The 18,536-nt window shown below is 39.7% G+C and overlaps 2 protein-coding genes across 3 annotated transcripts in view; one reads left to right on the top strand and one right to left on the bottom strand.

Annotated features, from left to right (window-relative positions):
- LOC124639671 (glucose dehydrogenase [FAD, quinone]) overlaps positions 1-10,568 on the top strand; it is a 55,383-nt gene extending 44,815 nt beyond the window's left edge. Inside the window, exons 1-11 of one of the 2 annotated variants that reach the window (XM_047177115.1) lie at positions 611-668; positions 1,686-1,835; positions 5,371-5,491; positions 5,799-5,944; positions 6,211-6,469; positions 6,705-6,966; positions 7,201-7,436; positions 7,698-7,941; positions 8,479-8,743; positions 9,143-9,280; positions 9,637-10,568. In XM_047177115.1, the coding sequence (XP_047033071.1) occupies positions 1,686-1,835; positions 5,371-5,491; positions 5,799-5,944; positions 6,211-6,469; positions 6,705-6,966; positions 7,201-7,436; positions 7,698-7,941; positions 8,479-8,743; positions 9,143-9,280; positions 9,637-9,723 (1,908 nt within the window). In that variant the 5' untranslated portion in view covers positions 611-668 and the 3' untranslated portion in view covers positions 9,724-10,568. Of the gene's footprint in view, positions 1-610; positions 669-1,685; positions 1,836-5,370; positions 5,492-5,798; positions 5,945-6,210; positions 6,470-6,704; positions 6,967-7,200; positions 7,437-7,697; positions 7,942-8,478; positions 8,744-9,142; positions 9,281-9,636 lie in introns of those variants that run through there. The other variant, XM_047177114.1, reaches the window with a different exon arrangement.
- Positions 10,569-10,629: 61 nt separating this feature from the next.
- Positions 10,630-18,536, bottom strand: part of LOC124639674 (ubiquitin carboxyl-terminal hydrolase 32) — a 55,710-nt gene continuing 47,803 nt past the window's right edge. The window contains exons 23-27 of the mRNA XM_047177119.1: positions 18,392-18,526; positions 17,071-17,256; positions 15,972-16,391; positions 14,368-14,546; positions 10,630-13,942 (exon numbers count right to left, since the gene is read on the bottom strand). Of these exons, the coding sequence (XP_047033075.1) occupies positions 13,843-13,942; positions 14,368-14,546; positions 15,972-16,391; positions 17,071-17,256; positions 18,392-18,526 (1,020 nt within the window). The 3' untranslated portion in view covers positions 10,630-13,842. The remainder of the gene's footprint in view (positions 13,943-14,367; positions 14,547-15,971; positions 16,392-17,070; positions 17,257-18,391; positions 18,527-18,536) is intronic.

Here is an 18,536-nt window from a genome sequence, read left to right as displayed (position 1 = left end):
ATTTCTCATGATATCCCCGCAAAGATTGTGTTCCAGCTATTCCGAACGCCAGCTACGCTACGAATTGAGCTGATACCAGTAATATATATATTATTGGGAACAATTTTTGGAAAAGTTGCATTTACGCGACTTTATTATACTTTGAAATGAAATGTTGACTAAGTTACTATCATTCCATTTAATACGTACAGTTTTGTTATTTGGAAAAAGTGTTCTTGTTTTCATTATTTTCTGAATTTGATGTAGGTATCTAATTCCTTTTGTGTTACGGTATTATGAACGCTTAAAAATTAGAACAGCCTGTCAAAAATGTCAAAAAAAAACTACCACCCACACTCATACTTAATCAACCTGTTTTAAAATCTACGCTACGCAATCATCTTAATCCGCCTTATATCTATCTTACCTGAATCAGTACAGTGACACACAAAAGCCACAAACCTGATCGATTTGACACCTGACTTCGCGACTGTACCTGACATTGCCCGCGGGGATTGCGCGCGACCTTGTGGCGCTTTGACCAGCGCACGCGCATTCGATGACGCGTGATTAGTTCGCGCGTATTGCGAAAACTTTAATTAAAGGTTAACGATGTTGAGTTGGGGTTAATTATATTGCAATTTGGTGGACCTTTAGGGCAATTTGGGTGCATAGAATTTCAAAAGTTTGTAAGTAACTATCCATCGACATTTATGAACTTGTAACCAACATAATTTATTTATTAATGGAATGATGTCTCTAAAATATGTATGGACCCCTTCTTGCCACCTTGATTTCAACTTTAAAGAAATTGGTAATTAACAAACAGCAAGTCGTGAAAAATCGTAGAATAAAAGCAAACAGTGATTTAGAACATTCATGCATAGATAAAGTACCTATCAATGTCAATCGTGATAGTGGTAACTTAATTTACTAGTTATGCAATAACTTAACAAACAAACAATGACAACAGTAGCGTAAGCGCAACGAGTATTACTTGTTTAATCATGCGCAAACAAAAACAACTTTTCTTTTACTAGTTAAAACCTCTAGTCTCCGACCTGTCTTAAAAAAACTTTTTAGTTTTTATTATGATAACCGTAGTTTACTAAAGGTTATTGAAATGTTCAAAATGTAAGTCGTATTAACTTGCGATCTGGATACAAAATGATGAAATTATAATAAACTGTTAAATAGACATACAAACTGCACCTATCTATTTATTTATACAGTTTTTTTTTAAGCCTATGCTTTTCATAATGACTTCAAATCACTGACATAATTATTCCCTCAGGCCTAACTTCTATTGTCCCTAGGTTCCCAAGCATCAGCATCCAATAGAAAACTAAGGTTCACCACCCATCGTCTTCCGAGCCTTTTTCCCAACTATGTTGGGGTCGGCTTCCAGTCTAAGCGGATGTAGCCGAGTACAGTTACCGGCACGGATGTCGGGCCCTGACCTTCACCTGCGCACAAGCGATTTACTGCCCTATTGCCTTATGCGTACGGGTGCGCAAAGCGATCCCCACTCTTCCGCCGAGAGCCCGACATCCGTGCCGGTAACTGTACCAGTGCTTTACAAGACGCGACTGCCCTATCTATATGACCCCCTCAACCCAGTTACCCGGGCAAACCAATACCCCTTGGTTAGACTGGTTCACCACTCATTCTTATTTAATTAGACCAATTTTCCTCTTTTTCTCCAGATGGCGTTGACCTGTGACTGCCCGATGTCGCAGCCGGGCCCCACGCTGGCGGCCACGTGCGGCGGGGGCGCTTTCATGCTGTTCATGGGGCTGCTCGAGGTGTTCCTCAGGAGCCAGTGCGACCTGGAGGACCCTTGTGGACGGGCACAGGTATGGAAGCAGGCCTGGACAATCGGAGACACAAACTGACTCTCGCAATTATAATATTAGTAGGATGATATATTCTAAATGGGGATAACAAACGTAGCGGATGGAAGTTGTGTTTACAAATTATATGTCACAAGATTATGATTCAGTTTTCTCCATTGTATAATCGGCAAATCTTTAATAAATATAAAAATATTTAGGTAAAGAGCTGACTAACGAACGCTTGCTAGTGTTGAATAAGAAGCATTTAATCTGTTTAAAATAAAAAACAATTTAATCTACTTATAGCAGTAGATAGTTATCAGCTGGTGCTTTCCATTATTTACTATTGAGCAAACAACCATCCAAACACAAAAACAGCGATCCTCATCTCTCACGAAAGATACACAAAGCAAGCATACAAAAAATGAGTGACTGCATAATGGCCGAACCAGACACATGCTATCACTATGTTTGACAGCTGCCTGCTTATCTACGCACCACTGTTTCCGTGATACTACGATATGAGAAGGTGGAATGGATCGGAGATCTCAATCACCGTTCAAAAAACTTTGGTTTTACGCATAAATGTTCGTCAATTCCCTGCTCTTATCCCGTTTTTTTACTTGGTGTCAGCGCAGTATGTCTTCTTCTTCCATACCTTGCTATCTGATGTCGTCTCCCAAGTAACAATCTTTGCAGCCATATCGTGCCAAAGCCATTTAATGTTGAGTGCCTGTCTTTCGTCCATAGCACCTATCCAACCTCATCTAAGACTCATAGTAAAAGTAATTTACAAACGTATAATAAGTAATAGTAGGCTATCTTCGATTTCATTTTCCATACAATTCATTCCACTTTGTATATTATCTAATGTGTTACAAAACGTTTGTATCGATCGCTTTCCCAGCAATAGAATCAGTTTTCTCGTCATAATCTGCGTTTAATTTTTCCGCAGTTGAGTAGATCCTTAGATTTTGTTTCAGAGTCACGAAGTCGTGTCTCGATGACTTTCTATTGTCTTTGTTTTGTTTCTTGTTTTTAGAAATTACAGTCGCAATGATATTGGTAAATATTGGATTATGAGTATTACGACTTATTGAGGATGCAACAATCGAAGGAGGTTTTTATCAGTTATATTTTCCATATTAAGATATTTAAAATGCTGAAAAATTACTATCCGCCTTACGGGCAGGGTTGAGGGTATTCAAGTTACCCGATAAACTAAGAGCTTCCTACTTGTTGAAAATATTGAAGACCTTTATCTAGTTTCTTGAAAGATGTATAAATATAGTACCTACCTTTAGCATAAGTTTGCGATAATGCGATAAAAACTAGACTTAGAACCTAATTGCATGACTAATTTGCCAGTCAGTAATGTACAAACTGAAATATTAATTTATTATTAATCATATAGGAAGTAAGGCTGTCCAACTGATTCAGGATATTCGATGTCAATGATAAGATAAGGGCCATGTTATATATTTCTGGTCAAATGTTCAATCAAATGGATTAGTTGGGGTTGCTTGACGTCAAAACAACGTCATTAACTTTTTCATGATTATTAAATGAGCAATATTAGTACAATTATCAGATACGTTTGTAACAATAATCCTAAACTTAACTGGATTTTGAATAAACTGTGAAAGTTAGTCAATTATTTTACAGGTTTTGAAGAATTAAGGATTTGGTTTGAAGTAGAGAAAACGCCACATTTTTTTTTCGGAATAGACATTCTGTTTAAAAGATTTGACCGACTTAGATGGTGTAGGTCTACAGGACACAGGACGCTAGACTACTTTACTAACTATAAAATTACCCTTTGGTTGCGGAAGAAACCGTGGGAAAGGACTAGTATATAATTACATAATTATAGTCAACTTTGACTTGCTATATCACTTTTTACAGGGCGCGCCTAATAGTTCAAGTTATTGAAACTGTGTATGGTTATGTAAGAACTAACCAGATTTGTACGTACTTACTATATGTATGTATCGTATATGGTCTAAAGGTGAACGTGTAGTTTTTAAACCAGGAAGTGAAAGAATATTTGGTATTACTTATGTCTTGTAATAAAAGTTTAGATAAAGATAGATTATGACAGATTGGTGCTATTAGTGGTCGCATTGAATATTAAATAAGCAAGTATACCTACCATACCTACCGAAGTTTTAACCGCATTATTTGACAAAGCTCTTTGAAACTTTATTAATTTGTATTTATTGGACAAAGAATAAGAAAATGTTATTGATACATAGATATATCATTTCGAGCTTCGATATGAATGAAGGAATCAATCAGTACTCGTAACAGAGGTCTTATAAATACCTTTTTTTTTGTCAATCATATCTAGTTCCATAGTTAGTTTTCGCGGATATAGCTTTTAACTATAGGTATCTCCTAATGAACGGCCTTTGTTCAGCATCACGTACAGTACTGCACGTAGTTCATATTTTTTTCTCGTTCGGAATTCAATCAATTACGATCTAAGTTATTTTTTACATGAACACTACTAATAATACCAGCAGACTGGACACTACTAATAATACTAGCAGACTGGACACAGCCAACTATATAAGATAGGTAGCTTTTGGTTACTATTTTTCTGGTCTCTGCTGAATTCATTTGATTTTCATCACATTTAACTTTTCTGCAAAGAATGATCACTCTGCGGAATAAAATATCATTCAGTCCTTTAAGGATCCTAATGAGAATAATCTTCTTTAACAATTCTTATTCTGCGACAATGCCTATTGTTCTTTTGTTAACTATTATGTGAATTTCGTTAAACCAGCGAAATATTTGGGCAAAATCTCTGACTTAAGTACATTTCACGAAAGAAGTCCCGCGGAAAATTGTGGAACTATATATTTTTGTACGTATTTACTGAGCTATCGCATAGACACTAGCGCTGCGTCTGCGGGACTCCGTTCGTTAAATGGATTATAAGTAGGTATTCCTTTATCAACTGCGATATTTGCTAACAAACTAGCTACACTTTTACGTTATTTTCACCCAGCAACAGCAGTAAGTCCAACTGCATCTTTCTCTGACATCATCGCGCTTATTATGACCGCAACTGGTCTCCGAAATGAAATCACTTCCCCATCAGATCTGCGGTCAGTTTCCCCATCAACATTACCTAATTGACAGGCCGCAATAAAAATTCAGATACAAATCTGTAAAATGTTTGATAATATCAATAACATGCTGATTACTCGAATGATAAAGTGTGACTCTTGTTTTTTTGTGAAGACCTCTTGTTGTTGGAGAAAGTAATTTCGAGTTTAAGACAACAATTATGTTTAAAAAAACATGTTTCTCGGGTATATCATTACAAACTTGGGAAATACAAGTCCTTGTTCCAAATAAAAAAAAAATTCCCATAAAGTTTTAGAACAATTGTGTCACATACTTATTGCATTCTATCGACCACAATAATTGGATTCTCACCAAATATGGAGCGTATCAACGCTTCAATCTGGTCTTTTAGCACAAATAAAGATTTATAGATCGAAAAGGTTACTTATTTCCTATTGGTTGATTTTCTGTTTGATAGTTTCGTCGGCACATGGACTCAGTGTACGACTTCATAGTGGTGGGAGGGGGATCAGCAGGGTCCGTGGTGGCTGCGAGACTGTCTGAAGTGCCAGAGTGGAGGGTATTGCTGTTAGAAGCAGGTATGTGTTCCTACGTGAAATTGCTCATTGTTTGGTAAACAATAAGACCTACACAACTGGCATCTTAATAAAACAACTGCATCGGTGGTCACGCGCGCGACTGCTGTGCAAGAGGATTCGAATCCCGGATCGGGCCGAAATCGCGCTTTGTGGTTATAAGAAACATTCACAATGCAGCCCGAAACCTGGAAGTTGGGCATTGATATACCCGTGCATCTGAGTTTATTTTAACTAGCGTCAAAAACCCTACCTAGTAATCTTCCAAAAACCTTTTTGGTATTTTTATCTCAAAGATGCTATATTCCAGGGTTTGACGAGCCAACGGGAGCTCAGGTGCCGTCGATGTTCCTGAACTTCATCGGATCCAGCATAGACTGGGGCTACCAGACGGAACCGGAACCTGCTGCCTGTCTCGGAGAAACTGATCGCAAGTGCTACTGGCCTAGAGGAAAGGTAAGTTATCGCTAAGTATTATTTCTAGAAAGACTGGCTTGGTTTCATTCAAAACTAGTACTCAAATAAAGCCAAATCTGCGGTTGTCAAAGTGCTCATAAAAGGGGCATCAAATAACGTCTTGGAAAAGACACAAAATGTCGATGTTTACATTGTCTAAATCAAGGGGTACATATTATTGTCATCACCCTTTGAACGTGTTTATATAAACTTTAAGGCACTTGCACAATACTATGCACAACTGATCCACATTCTCTCATCTGCAGGTCCTGGGTGGTACCTCAGTGATGAACGGCATGATGTACATCCGTGGCTCCCGCAAGGACTACGACAACTGGGCGGCAGCTGGCAACGAGGGCTGGTCCTATGACGATGTGCTGCCTTACTTCCTCAAGTCGGAGGACAACAAGCAGCTGAAAGAGATGGACACCATGTACCACGGGACGGGGGGACCGCTGACGGTGGCGCAGTTCCCTTATCATCCGCCCCTCAGTTATAGCTTGGTTAAGGCTGGAGAAGAATTAGGTGAGTGTCGGAAATAGAGAACAGTGATTAGAAAGTGAATGTCTGTATGATACAGGGAAAAAAAATCTTCTCAAACTCAGAGCTGAACCTTTCCTATTTTTCTATCTTTTATAATAAATTATGCAAATAAACGTTTTCTGGTCCAACCATCCGAAAATTATTGAAGCGGCACTAAAAAGTAAAATCGTTCATACAATGAACGAAAGAATAACAAGAACTTCTTCTTAAATTCCAGGGTACAAACAGCGAGACTTAAACGGCATTCGCCACACGGGCTTCGCGATAGCTCAGACGACGAACCGCAACGGGTCCCGCCTGAGCGTCGCCCGCGCATTCCTGCGGCCCGCCAAGCACCGCGCCAACCTGCACATCATGCTGAACGCCACCGTCACCAGAGTGCTCATCAACCAGACCACCAGGCAGGCGTATGCTGTGGAAGTCAGGAACAGCTTCGGCGGAACTGAGACCATTTTTGCAAACAATGAGATTATTTTAAGGTATGTACATATGCTGACTAATTAAAGCTAACTTTTGACTTAGGGAGACAATATAATTTTTAAACCTGCTAAGCTTTCATGCCGATGGGGTTATTACTTCCACTACAAAAATGTGTGTAAATAAAACATGATCGCGGGAATTTTTGACTAGCTCAGCAAAGCCCCGGAAACGGGACAGCTTTTCCGACCTTAAGTAGAACGACATTTAAATCGTCTTCATCACCTCTTCTGCAGCGCGGGCGCAGTAGCATCCCCTCAAATCCTGCAGCTAAGCGGAGTCGGTGAGCCGTCAATGCTGACCCGCGTCGGCGTGCGGCCAGTGCACGCGCTACCGGGCGTGGGGCGCAACCTGCACAACCACGTGGCGCACTTCCTCAACTTCAGAGTTAGTGACAACAACACTACGCCGCTCAACTGGGCCACTGCAATGGAGTACCTGCTGTTCAGGGACGGACTTATGTCGGGCACTGGTAAGGGCATATCAGATCATAAGTTTTATGATACTATGGAAAAAAACACTCCTTTTGGAGACAGCTAACCCACAGGTTAACCACAAAACCACGGGAAGGTTTTAGGTGAAAACGCCCCTTTTAGGGCAACTCACAATTTTTCTGTAAGATAAATATTTTCCGTATGGTACAAGCCTATTGTGGTGAAGATCCTATCGTGTTTGTAACTGTAAACTCCGAAAAATCAACAACTAACCTAACTTTAACTGTCTCCTATCCCAGGCATATCAGAAGTGACGGGCTTCATAAACACCAAGTATTCTAACCCTGAGGAAGACAACCCGGACATCCAGCTGTTCTTCGGCGGCTTCTTGGCCGACTGCGCGAAGACAGGCATGGTGGGAGAGCGCCTGGACAACGGCTCGCGGACCATTCAGATCATCCCCACGGTGCTGCATCCCAAGAGTAGGGGCCGGCTAGAGATCGCCTCTGCTGATCCCTTCGCTTATCCCAAGATTTATGCCAAGTAAGTATATTTTGAGGGGCTGCAGTTATCCTGAATCGTTGAATCTTCGTTATCTATTACACAATAGTAAAACATTCTTGGAACAGTTCTAAAACTCCATCTATATCACCAATAGTAGGACTTACGTTTGCTTTTGAGGTATATAGATAGGTACTTTGATATTTTTTTTGTGTCCCAAAGTTTCGTAATATCGGCTTAGTAGACATTAAAGTACATTGAAATTAACGAAAGGGAATGGGCATTTAGGCGCCGTAACCTTGATTAGTTCGAATACCGATGTTATACGGATCTAGATAGTGTCCACTTTAAAATTAGTGACTTTGTTTCTTAACCCACCAATTTGTCGCTATTAGAAAAGTGCTTATTAGGCTTACCAATTTACTACAAAGTTGTAAAATTCCTTTTTTGTTAGACGCATTTTTGAAGCCCTTCACTCAATTATCACAAAATATAACTCCATTACAAAACTACAGTTTCATCCTATAGATAGAGGTAGTAAAGTACAAGCTCTTTATTTCCAACCTTCAACAATTTCAGCTACCTCACCCACCCAGACGACGTCAAGACTCTAGTAGAAGGCATAAAGTTTGCCATCAAGCTATCTGAGACCAAAGCCCTGAAGCGGTACGGCGTGACCTTGGACAAGACGCCGGTGAAGGGCTGCGAGAAAATCAAGTTCGGCTGCGACGCCTACTGGGAGTGCGCCGTGAGGATGCAGACGGCGCCCGAGAACCATCAGGCGGGGTCCTGCAAGATGGGGCCTAGGGGAGACCCCACTGCTGTCGTTGATAACTTGCTGCAGGTATGTTTGACGAATGAATCTAAGTTATGTCAAATGCAGGTCAAAGGTAAATTCTATTGAGATCATTAGCCGTTTCGACGACGTTATAACGGCAACATTGGGCAAGCTAAAACAGATATTTTATTTTAAAGACAAAGTATACAATATTTGAATAGATTCAAAACTATTCCAGTAGATAGGTAAGAAGTAAGAAATTTAATCAAGTTCTTACCTACGCCGTAGATATTGTCTTTCTTCAGCATTTGATGCAATATAGGTAAGGGCTTTTTTTTCTTTACGTAGAAGAGTCGGCCCAAAAATCACACGGCATATATTTCACAGTAAACCCATTCCGGTGAATATTATTCGTCGAATAGGTACCTACAAGACAGTTACTTACCATTACCTGTTTCTTATCAGGTGCAAGGCATAGACCGTCTCCGCGTGGCTGACGCCAGTGTGATGCCAGCGGTGACGTCAGGGAATACCAACGCGCCCGTCATCATGATCGGCGAGAGAGCCGCCGAGTTCATCAAACAACGCTGGTTGGGACCACAGGTGAGATATTTAGTACCTACAGGTCTTTATACAGGCTCTACACATACTAAACTCTCATAATTGCATCTTTGAGAGGCGTTGTGGGTAAGCCAACAAGCTTAACCGGGGTAAAGAACCAACAGAATGGGCCAACCAACGGAATGAGTGGGCGAAAACTAGATGATGGAATAATCAAATTCTTTAAGTTGTTGAAAAACTTTTTTGTGGAGTCTGGTCTGAAACGATAGGTAACTTCCCTTTAATTGCTTTGCTGAGACGATACAACATTCCTTTACCGGAAGTTAATTACCTGTTATGTGACTGTATACAATATAGTATTATATAAAATGTATCTCAAAATGTCCTCTTATTCGCAGGGATCATACTCGCTGTCGCAGGGCGGTTTGACGAACACGTTGCAATCGAGCGACACGCCGCAACCCACGTGGCAGCGCTGGCCGTGACCTCTCACACCCCACCACACAACAGAAGTGTATTATATCTTAAAGTGATACAGTTTTCCATGTGGATTGTCCTTTAGTCCCGTCTATGCCTCTAGTCCCTCTCAATTGCCCAAGGAAATTGTTGTTACCCGTCCATTTTTCCTTCCCCAATTAATTTCCCTCTACCCATTTCCCCGCCATTTCTCCCTTACATCTCTCATTTACCAGTTTCCTTACTAATTACCCTCTCAAACTGAAATCTGTATGACTTTAAGGTGTGATAATAGGTTCTCAAAACTGCTGTAGTTTAGTTGGCTAGACATAGTGTAAATATTTAACTGTTAAGCTCTCAACATGTCACAGGTTCAGTTACTACTTATCTTTTGAACCTTTTCTGTACTGTTTATTGTTAAAGACAAATTGTAAAGAAAATGTTTATAAGGTAAACTCACTCAATTTAAATAAGGTCTCTCTGTTTCATGCAATTCACTAAAATATATTTATGTAAATATTTGTTAGACCAAGAAATATTCTAGAATTGACATTTCCTTCTGAAATGACATCTAGAGTATATAAAATTAATTTATTTTAATAGCAATATTATATTTTCTGGTTGTAACTATATCCTGTGACATAACTTAGGTATTATTATAACTTGTGAACGCAATGCGTTGCTGTACAAATTAGTATTTATTTGTATGTTAATTCTGTCCAGTTAATTAAGTCTACACTTGAAGATAAAATAATTGCACCAGTGAGCTAGTGAACGATATTTACAATCGGTGCTATATTTTTTGGGAGTGTATAATTTATGTTAGTTATGAGATAAGTCGAGTTTTTTATGAAATAAATGGTTTTTATACAGATTCTGTGTGTGTTACTTTTTGTTTTCTATATGATGGTTAAGGTTTAAATGATACCCAGAAATACATACAAAAGAAATTCTTTATTGCACAGGGATATTCAAAATACTTAATTGGATAACAATCTGATACAGCAGCCAGTAGGCTTGGACTCCAGTACAATCAGCGCCATCTTTACAGAAGCTAGTGAAACATCGAGTATGACGGCGACAGGTGAAGTTTGTAAAGCTTGGGACAAAGTGAGGAAGTGCTTTGGTATAGAGGAAACTGGAGCGATGGCACCTCGCCGCGAACACTTACATACAGGCCGCGGACTCCCTGTGGACGCATCAGGGCGCGGGGGCATATGTACTACTATGACCAATGCTGACAATTTTCAACCTTATTGGTTGAACATAAGGTTCATAAGACACGGTCACAGTAGTACGTATTACACTAAAATAACAAAATTATTTGGTGCACACGATCAAATAAATAAAAATATCGACTAAATCAGCGAGAACCACACTACTAGTCCTCAGCTTACAATATTACAACTACCCACATTGGTAGCGTTTGCTAAATAAATGTCGCGTTACAAAAGCTACTTTTCATTTAAATTATTTCGAATAAACTGTATAGAAATTATATTAATAGATTAACTAGGATCGTGCACACCGGCTCATAATATCAATAATAATAATATATTACTTAAACGTATGTGTCTAATACTTATGTATCGTATCTCACTAGAATTTATTAAGCATCACGACATTGTGCCCTAAGCCGTACGATAATTACAATAATAATTATAAAAAAGATAATTATAGTGAGCTGTTTCGATGCCAAAGCTCGCGTAGCGCCGGTCCCTCACCTCTGCGCAAGAGTTTCCACGCTCATGCGCGTGCGCAGACGTGAAGCACCGGCGTTATATCGACAGTAGTCAACAATCGCGTTCAACACAAAACCGCCAATAACACGTATTATTATAACACTAAATAGTTTCCGCGCTAGAAGAATATATTATTTTATTAACGTTCAGCGTGTTCTGTACCAAAATTAAAAGGAAATTCACACTACACATAAGTAAAGAAACTTAGAAGAGAAAGCCAAAATAGATAAAACATGGACAGTATCTAGAAATAGACAATAGCCCTACCTATTAATTTTGCATTTGCAAACATGCCTTCAATATTTTTTTGTATCTGGTACAAAACACGTTAAACGCAGACTATCTACAATAATATTAAATACAAAATATTCCAATGAGTAAAATATAGCACATCACGTTTATATATTACATCACATCAGTCTCCATTATTAACGTAACAGGCGACACGGGGCGACGCGCTTGTTTTGTTCGCGCAAATATTTGGGTACAACAAAACTTACGGTTGGACAACGTTATGCCGTAGTTACTAGCGTAAATATTATTTACCATGAACCTAAAATAAGCTGTTACAACATACTTGGAAATCATAATCTCAAATATGCTTGAAATAGGCTTATATAGCTGAATACTGAATAATTACATGAAACGTCATAGAAAATCCAATATGGCCGTCCTGTCAGTTTTGACACTTAAACGAAATCCAATATGGTGGAACAAACTGTCAATTTTGACACATGGTCACAATATTCACGCTAGCAAGCCACAGAACACCCATAAACACTTATAAGGCAAATACACCAATAAAAACTAATAAATTTTAATAACAGAAAACAATATCACACTTGTCCTGACTTATTTAACACTAGAGTCGTTCAAGAAACCGCACTGGTATGTATTACCAACGAAACATATTTACAGATGCGTTGCCAACCTTATCATATAATAAAAAACATAATTTATAATAAGAATGGCTGCACACTTAACTGCATTATATTTTCTTTAAGGTTCAAATTAGATTGCTGTCAAGTGTGCCCCCAAATTAGCTGTAAAGCTTCGAACCATGACAGACCGCATGTTGCTCCAACGCTTAAAATGAACCAACAGTGGAATGCATTACAACTACGCAATCATAACTAACAAAACACTTTAACTTTCCCACAATAACACAGATTTTATAGAATACAGATACTTAATTTTCTACTTTCAATGTAGCCAATAAGAAGGTTTAACGAATCTACTGAAAACTTCATACATAGGTACACCTTTAAAGACAAATTACAGCAATTGAAAGTTCTTTCTGACAAACTCAATACTGAATTTCTCGATCGACGGTACGTATGTGCATAAACACAATACATTAACATATTTATGAGTATTACATTTATTAAATTCTCTGTGGTTTCACAAAGAATAAATAGTAAAGTAACTGTATTCCCTATCTGTGCAATCATGGAATTTTCCTGCATTACCACGACATACCCTCAACATATAAAATCAACATCATAATTTACATAAATTATTATTATAAAAAAGAAATTTCATTTTCATTGTTCTCGATTATACGCAATACATTATTAATACATTATTTTAATTTGTGTATAGAAGTTTTGGTATTCGGTTATAGCCGTCTGAGATTTAATGTATAGATATATTATTTTATAATGGCACATGACTGATATTTCCACTGAAACGTGCCATTATTTATTCACATTCAAATTCATTCATTAAACAATATTATTTGGAACGTTATAAATGTAATTAGAAATCAATTATCGATAATAATTTGAAAGATAAATATTTACTACCCCGAATAGGTAGTAAAAATAATTAAATTAATTAAAATTAATATTTGAGCGTTTCTCCGTGGTCCCATCGCGGTTGCATTCCGTTTGTATGCATAATCTGTGACAGACCACATATAATATTTTTATATTGTATTTTTTATTCTATATTTCAGATTTCCAAAACTATACACCGAATCTTCGGGCCATAATGTTCATATTTTTTTCATAAAGCCACCTACTTGCGATCGGCTCGAATTGGCGACACGACGCGCTATGGCACTATCCAAAGAAGAAACGAATATAAGCCTTAACCAATTGCAACACTGTATAATATGCGTTCACAAATAATGAACTCAAGCGCAAACCGTGCTAACGATAAAAAATATTAAAATGCATTTACATCTCGCTTTCGGCATAAAACATAAACAATAGCAACATCGATATTTTTATCGATGGCCAAAAAATATATCGATATGGACGAATTATACGGTCAAATCATTGATATTTTATACATTAGCGCGTCACGTCCCGTTTGTTACATGAGCCGAAGTTCCTGAAAGACCTGGTCGGGTCGGAGCGTCTCTCACCGCTGAAGCCTGCAGCGCCGGCTATCACAATAGTCCTACACTATAGTGCACATCTTCTTGAGGTCGTTCTCGTCAGGATCCAGCACCTCTGCGTCTCTCACTACTGGCTCCTTACCCGTTATGTCGGGAAGATACCTGGAGGGGAGTTCATTATTTTAAAATCAAGTCATCATTATTTTAAATCTTCATTAAGTTATTGAGGGGGTGTGAAAAATAAAGCACTCATCATCATTTATCATGTTAGATATCAAAAAGGGACACCATAAAAGATATAATATACAGAATGACTCGTAGTTTATTTTATTCTTGAAGATGCTTGGGGTTTTAATTCTATTTGTTGGCAATTATGTAACATTTACAAGTCAAGTGTCAAGTTCAAGAATTAGACGTAACGCTGAATGCTATTTACCAGATGCTATTATGTACTTTACTAGCGGCCAAAGTAAGGAGAATTAGATGATAGCGTTCGACGTTCAAATACTCCCGATTTTAACAGAACTTTTCACAGCTTAAAATGCAATGTGACAGTGATTACGCCAGGTAATGCCTAGTATGCTCACCTCTCGTAGTCGAGTCCCTGTCGCTCGTAGAAGAGCAGGTATGCGGCGGCGGGGTCGATGGGCGGCGTCGGCGCCGCGCTCAGCTCCCGGCACGAGCTGTCGTTGTAGCACAGCCACGCGCCCGACGGGTTGCGGCAGTACGCCACGTAGTGGCCGCCGCTCAGCTGCCCCGAGTGCGACTGTGTGCGACAGTGGCGGTATATCATACAAGCCCAAAAGCCACTCAATAAAGAATCAATATCAAACGCAAACTATTTCAAACTTCGCGCGCGTAACTCTCATCAAAATAACACAAAATAATCTACCTATTCCACGCCACCCACACAGTGACACAACATACACACGCGCATTTGTATCAATTGTATCATCTACATATAGCTATCTCGCTTACTCGCACCGGCTTTTACCGGGCTTTGAAATATTATCTCCGTCACTTTCGCACTTATAGCGATGTGCCGTATACGAGTACGCGGGTGCGCGAGTCTACAAGTCGCTCAGTATGGCAGATTAAAGCCGTGCATGCGCGTGACGCAGCGCATGCGAGTGCAATTAACTTCATTTTTCTTTGTTTGAGTGAGAAAAGTTTGTTTGTGTTAACATTTTTTGTGTGTATTCTTAGATTTTCTTAGTGAAATAATTGTTTTGGTGACTTACAGTGGCGGTAATTGTACCTTGCGAGGATTTATTATGCGTCCAAGTTTTGATTGGCGAAGATAAGGTAAAAAACTTTGCTCAGAAAAAAGCAGTTAATTTCTTCATTAAAACCGACGCCTGATCTGTGTATTTCTCAGACTAGTAAATCGCATAAACGAAAATTTAATAGATAAGTGTATAAAATTAGTTGGATTGTTATTGGAACCTAACCTAACCAGTAGTTTATGAAAAAATACTACATACATACTTAGTCGAAAGCTGAACTTTCTTATTTGAAATCGGGTAAAATTTGATTGGGCATGCGTTGTTTTGAAACCCTAGGCGCGCCACTGCCGTGTGCCTAGCTACCCGCGTGCCTCGCACGTGTAGCGGGGCCGGCCACACTGTGGCGTCACTATAGCGGCAACACATCCTAGAGGCTCACAGACGAAGCAAGAGCACTCACTCGGGATTACATGTGTGGCTACGTCTAGGCCACGATCAAATTAGATTGTGTATATATGAGTGTGAACGTGTGAAAATGTGTGTGTGAAAGTTGACAGGCAGCGCGCGATTTTTGATATATCAAAATACAATTTCTATATCTATACTAATATTATAAAGCTGAAGAGTTTGTTTGTTTGTTTGTTTGAACGCGCTAATCTCAGAAACTACTGGTCCGATTTGAAAATTTCTTTCAGCGTTAGATAGCCCATTTATCGAGGAAGACTATAGGCTACTTTTTATCCCGGTACGGGAAGTAGTTCCCACGGGACGCAGGTGAAACCGCTGGCAGAAGCTAGTTAATAATAAAATGTCGACACCGATTTGAGAAATCTTGCAGTTTTAGATAGCCGATTTACCAATGAAGTTATATGCTATTTTTCATCCGGGGGAGCGAAATATTTAGGGTTTAACCGCTAGCAGAATAAAATCAAGAACAAAGTAATAAAGCAAGAAGCAATACTCACCACAACAGCATACAATCTGTACTTCAAGTCGAACGGGTCTTGATCCTTTAACAAATGATGCTGATGATAGTCTATCAGGTTATCATCCGTCACCGGCGTGGTCACCAGGCTCGTAGACTCCAGCCTCTGTCTGCCCTTCACCTCCACGGACCCTTTCCTCTTCCTCTCGACCTTGGGCCTCTGAACCTTTGGTTGTGCACTTTCTTCATCTTCCTCACTATCTGACTCTGATATGGTGTCATCAACGAAGACCGATGATCTCCGTTTGGAACTGAGTATTTCTGTATGCCGTAGTATAGTTTCTTGTGGTACGGACGCGAGGTAGGCGGTGGGATCGAAGTCTTGAAACGGAAAGTTGACCACTTTCTGTGATTTTATCCATTTGTTGTTCACGTATTGGAAACGTTTTAGGTGGACTATCTGTGGAAGAGAAACAGAAGGGCTATAGGTGCCGATCAATTTGAGATGTTTTTGAAGTTATGGGTTTTTAACACGCTTCACTTATCTAAATCTTGGAATCTTAATTTGCCCAACTTCCACTTTGTACACGCTCATAGTTTTGATGACAATACAGACTAGCTAAAAAACGTCATTACAAATCCAATATGGCGGCCTCTCCAAAATGGCGGACTGGCTATTTGAAATCTAACTCCATGATATGGGTATCAAATGAAAGAGTTTGCTGTCAAAAATACGAAAAAAAGTTTAAAATTTTTTTTTAACAAAATTAAAAAACACGCCTTTAAAAAATTACTAAATAATTCGGACATTGAGTTTGATGAAAGAAAGCGTTTAGCATTTTTTCCAAAAAGAGTAAAGCTTACATAAACGCTCCACGCTTTCTTTCATCGAACTCAATATTTAACACTATGCTGCCATCTTTGATGTACAGAGTGTATTATTGGGTAAAAGGTTGAAGTTGTCATCAACTTTGGTGTTATATTTGTATAGTGACGTAGTGGTACATACGAGTATGGGCGGCAGGCGCCATATCTGCAGCTTCTTGGTGGCGGGCTGCGCGCTGCGGCAGTGCGCGCAGTGGTAGCGCTGCTCCAGCCGCTCGCACGACGTGAACGTATAGTGACGTAGTGGTACATACGAGTATGGGCGGCAGGCGCCATATCTGCAGCTTCTTGGTGGCGGGCTGCGCGCTGCGGCAGTGCGCGCAGTGGTAGCGCTGCTCCAGCCGCTCGCACGACGTGAACGCGCGCAGGCAGCTCGCCAGGTCGATAGCGCGAGCCGCCTCCTGCCGGCATGCTGCCACCGACCAGTGCTCCACCCACGCCTGCAGAAAACACAAGAAAAATGTTGAAAAATAATTTTTTCATCCCACCATCTCGGAAAGAGTAGTTTTACCCTTTGATATCTGAGTGCAAAAGCAGTTTTTATCCTCTAGAGCGGCAAAGTGATTTGAATTTAGAACATCGTGTGCAATACTCCATTTGTGACAATCTTGATAAGACTTTTCAAACAAATACATATTAAATAAATAAAATACTGCTTAAAATAATTATTCAATTAATTAAGTAATTTTTATTATTGTTCTTACATAGATTTTTAACCTCGTTTCATTTTTAAACTGCGTTTTCAAATAAGTGAACTTTAATACGTACTTCTATTTAATTTGATACTCATATGTGCGCGCCATTTTGTTTTTTTGCATTTCCTCGATGAAGTGGGATGAAAAGTTACGTGTTGCACTCGAGTGCAAAGATTTTTCACCTTGTGCTCTTTTGATTCCCTCGCTATCGCTCAGGATTCTAATTATTGAAACACTCGCTATGCTCGTGTTTCAATTTTAGAATCCTTCGCTTGCTCGGTCATCAAAATTGAGCCCGCGGTTAAAAAGCAACTTTGCACTCTTGTATAACAAATAACTATTAATTCTCCTATCTCGGGAAAGGTTTTTACCGTTCGATATCTGAGTGCAAAAACTGTTTTTATCCTCTAGACTCTACATCAACTCTAAACCGAATAAAGGAAAAAGGAATAATAAAAAATTGCGTTCTATATTCAACTTTAGGTAGCCTACAGCGCATCACGCGTCCGAGCCCTGCGTCACCGCCCCTAACGAATGCGTCCGAGGTGTCGGACGACTCCGCGGTGCGACAACATCCCTGCGCCGAAGACCATCACACACTGAGTGCTGAGAGCCGCGTCGCCGTATATATACGTGCCGCGCCCCGGGCACGATGCCTTGCACATCCTTGACCAGATCCGATTGGAATGATCCTATTGATCGCATGACCTTCTATACCATCAATATCTTCAGGACTTCTTACGACAATATGAAACGATGGTTTTGGAAATAAAAGGCGAATACGTGTAGGAATCAAAATGTGTCCTCATTTTGATTCCTACACGTATTCGCCTATCATTTATCAAACCTATATAGGTGCTGCATATATAGGTCTCCTCACCTTCTCCCGTGTGGACTGGTAGCGCAGATGCAGCGCGGTGGGGTCCCAGTCGATGGCCAGCATGAGGCCGCGGCGGGGGCCCGCCAGCAGTGCACTCAGTTCTGCCGCGCTCACCGTGCCACATTCCGTCTCGCCCTAAAATATA

Source organism: Helicoverpa zea, chromosome 19 (assembly GCF_022581195.2).
Source record: "Helicoverpa zea isolate HzStark_Cry1AcR chromosome 19, ilHelZeax1.1, whole genome shotgun sequence".
Taxonomy (NCBI): Eukaryota; Metazoa; Arthropoda; class Insecta; order Lepidoptera; family Noctuidae; genus Helicoverpa; species Helicoverpa zea.
This window is presented reverse-complemented; position numbering and strand designations above follow the sequence as displayed.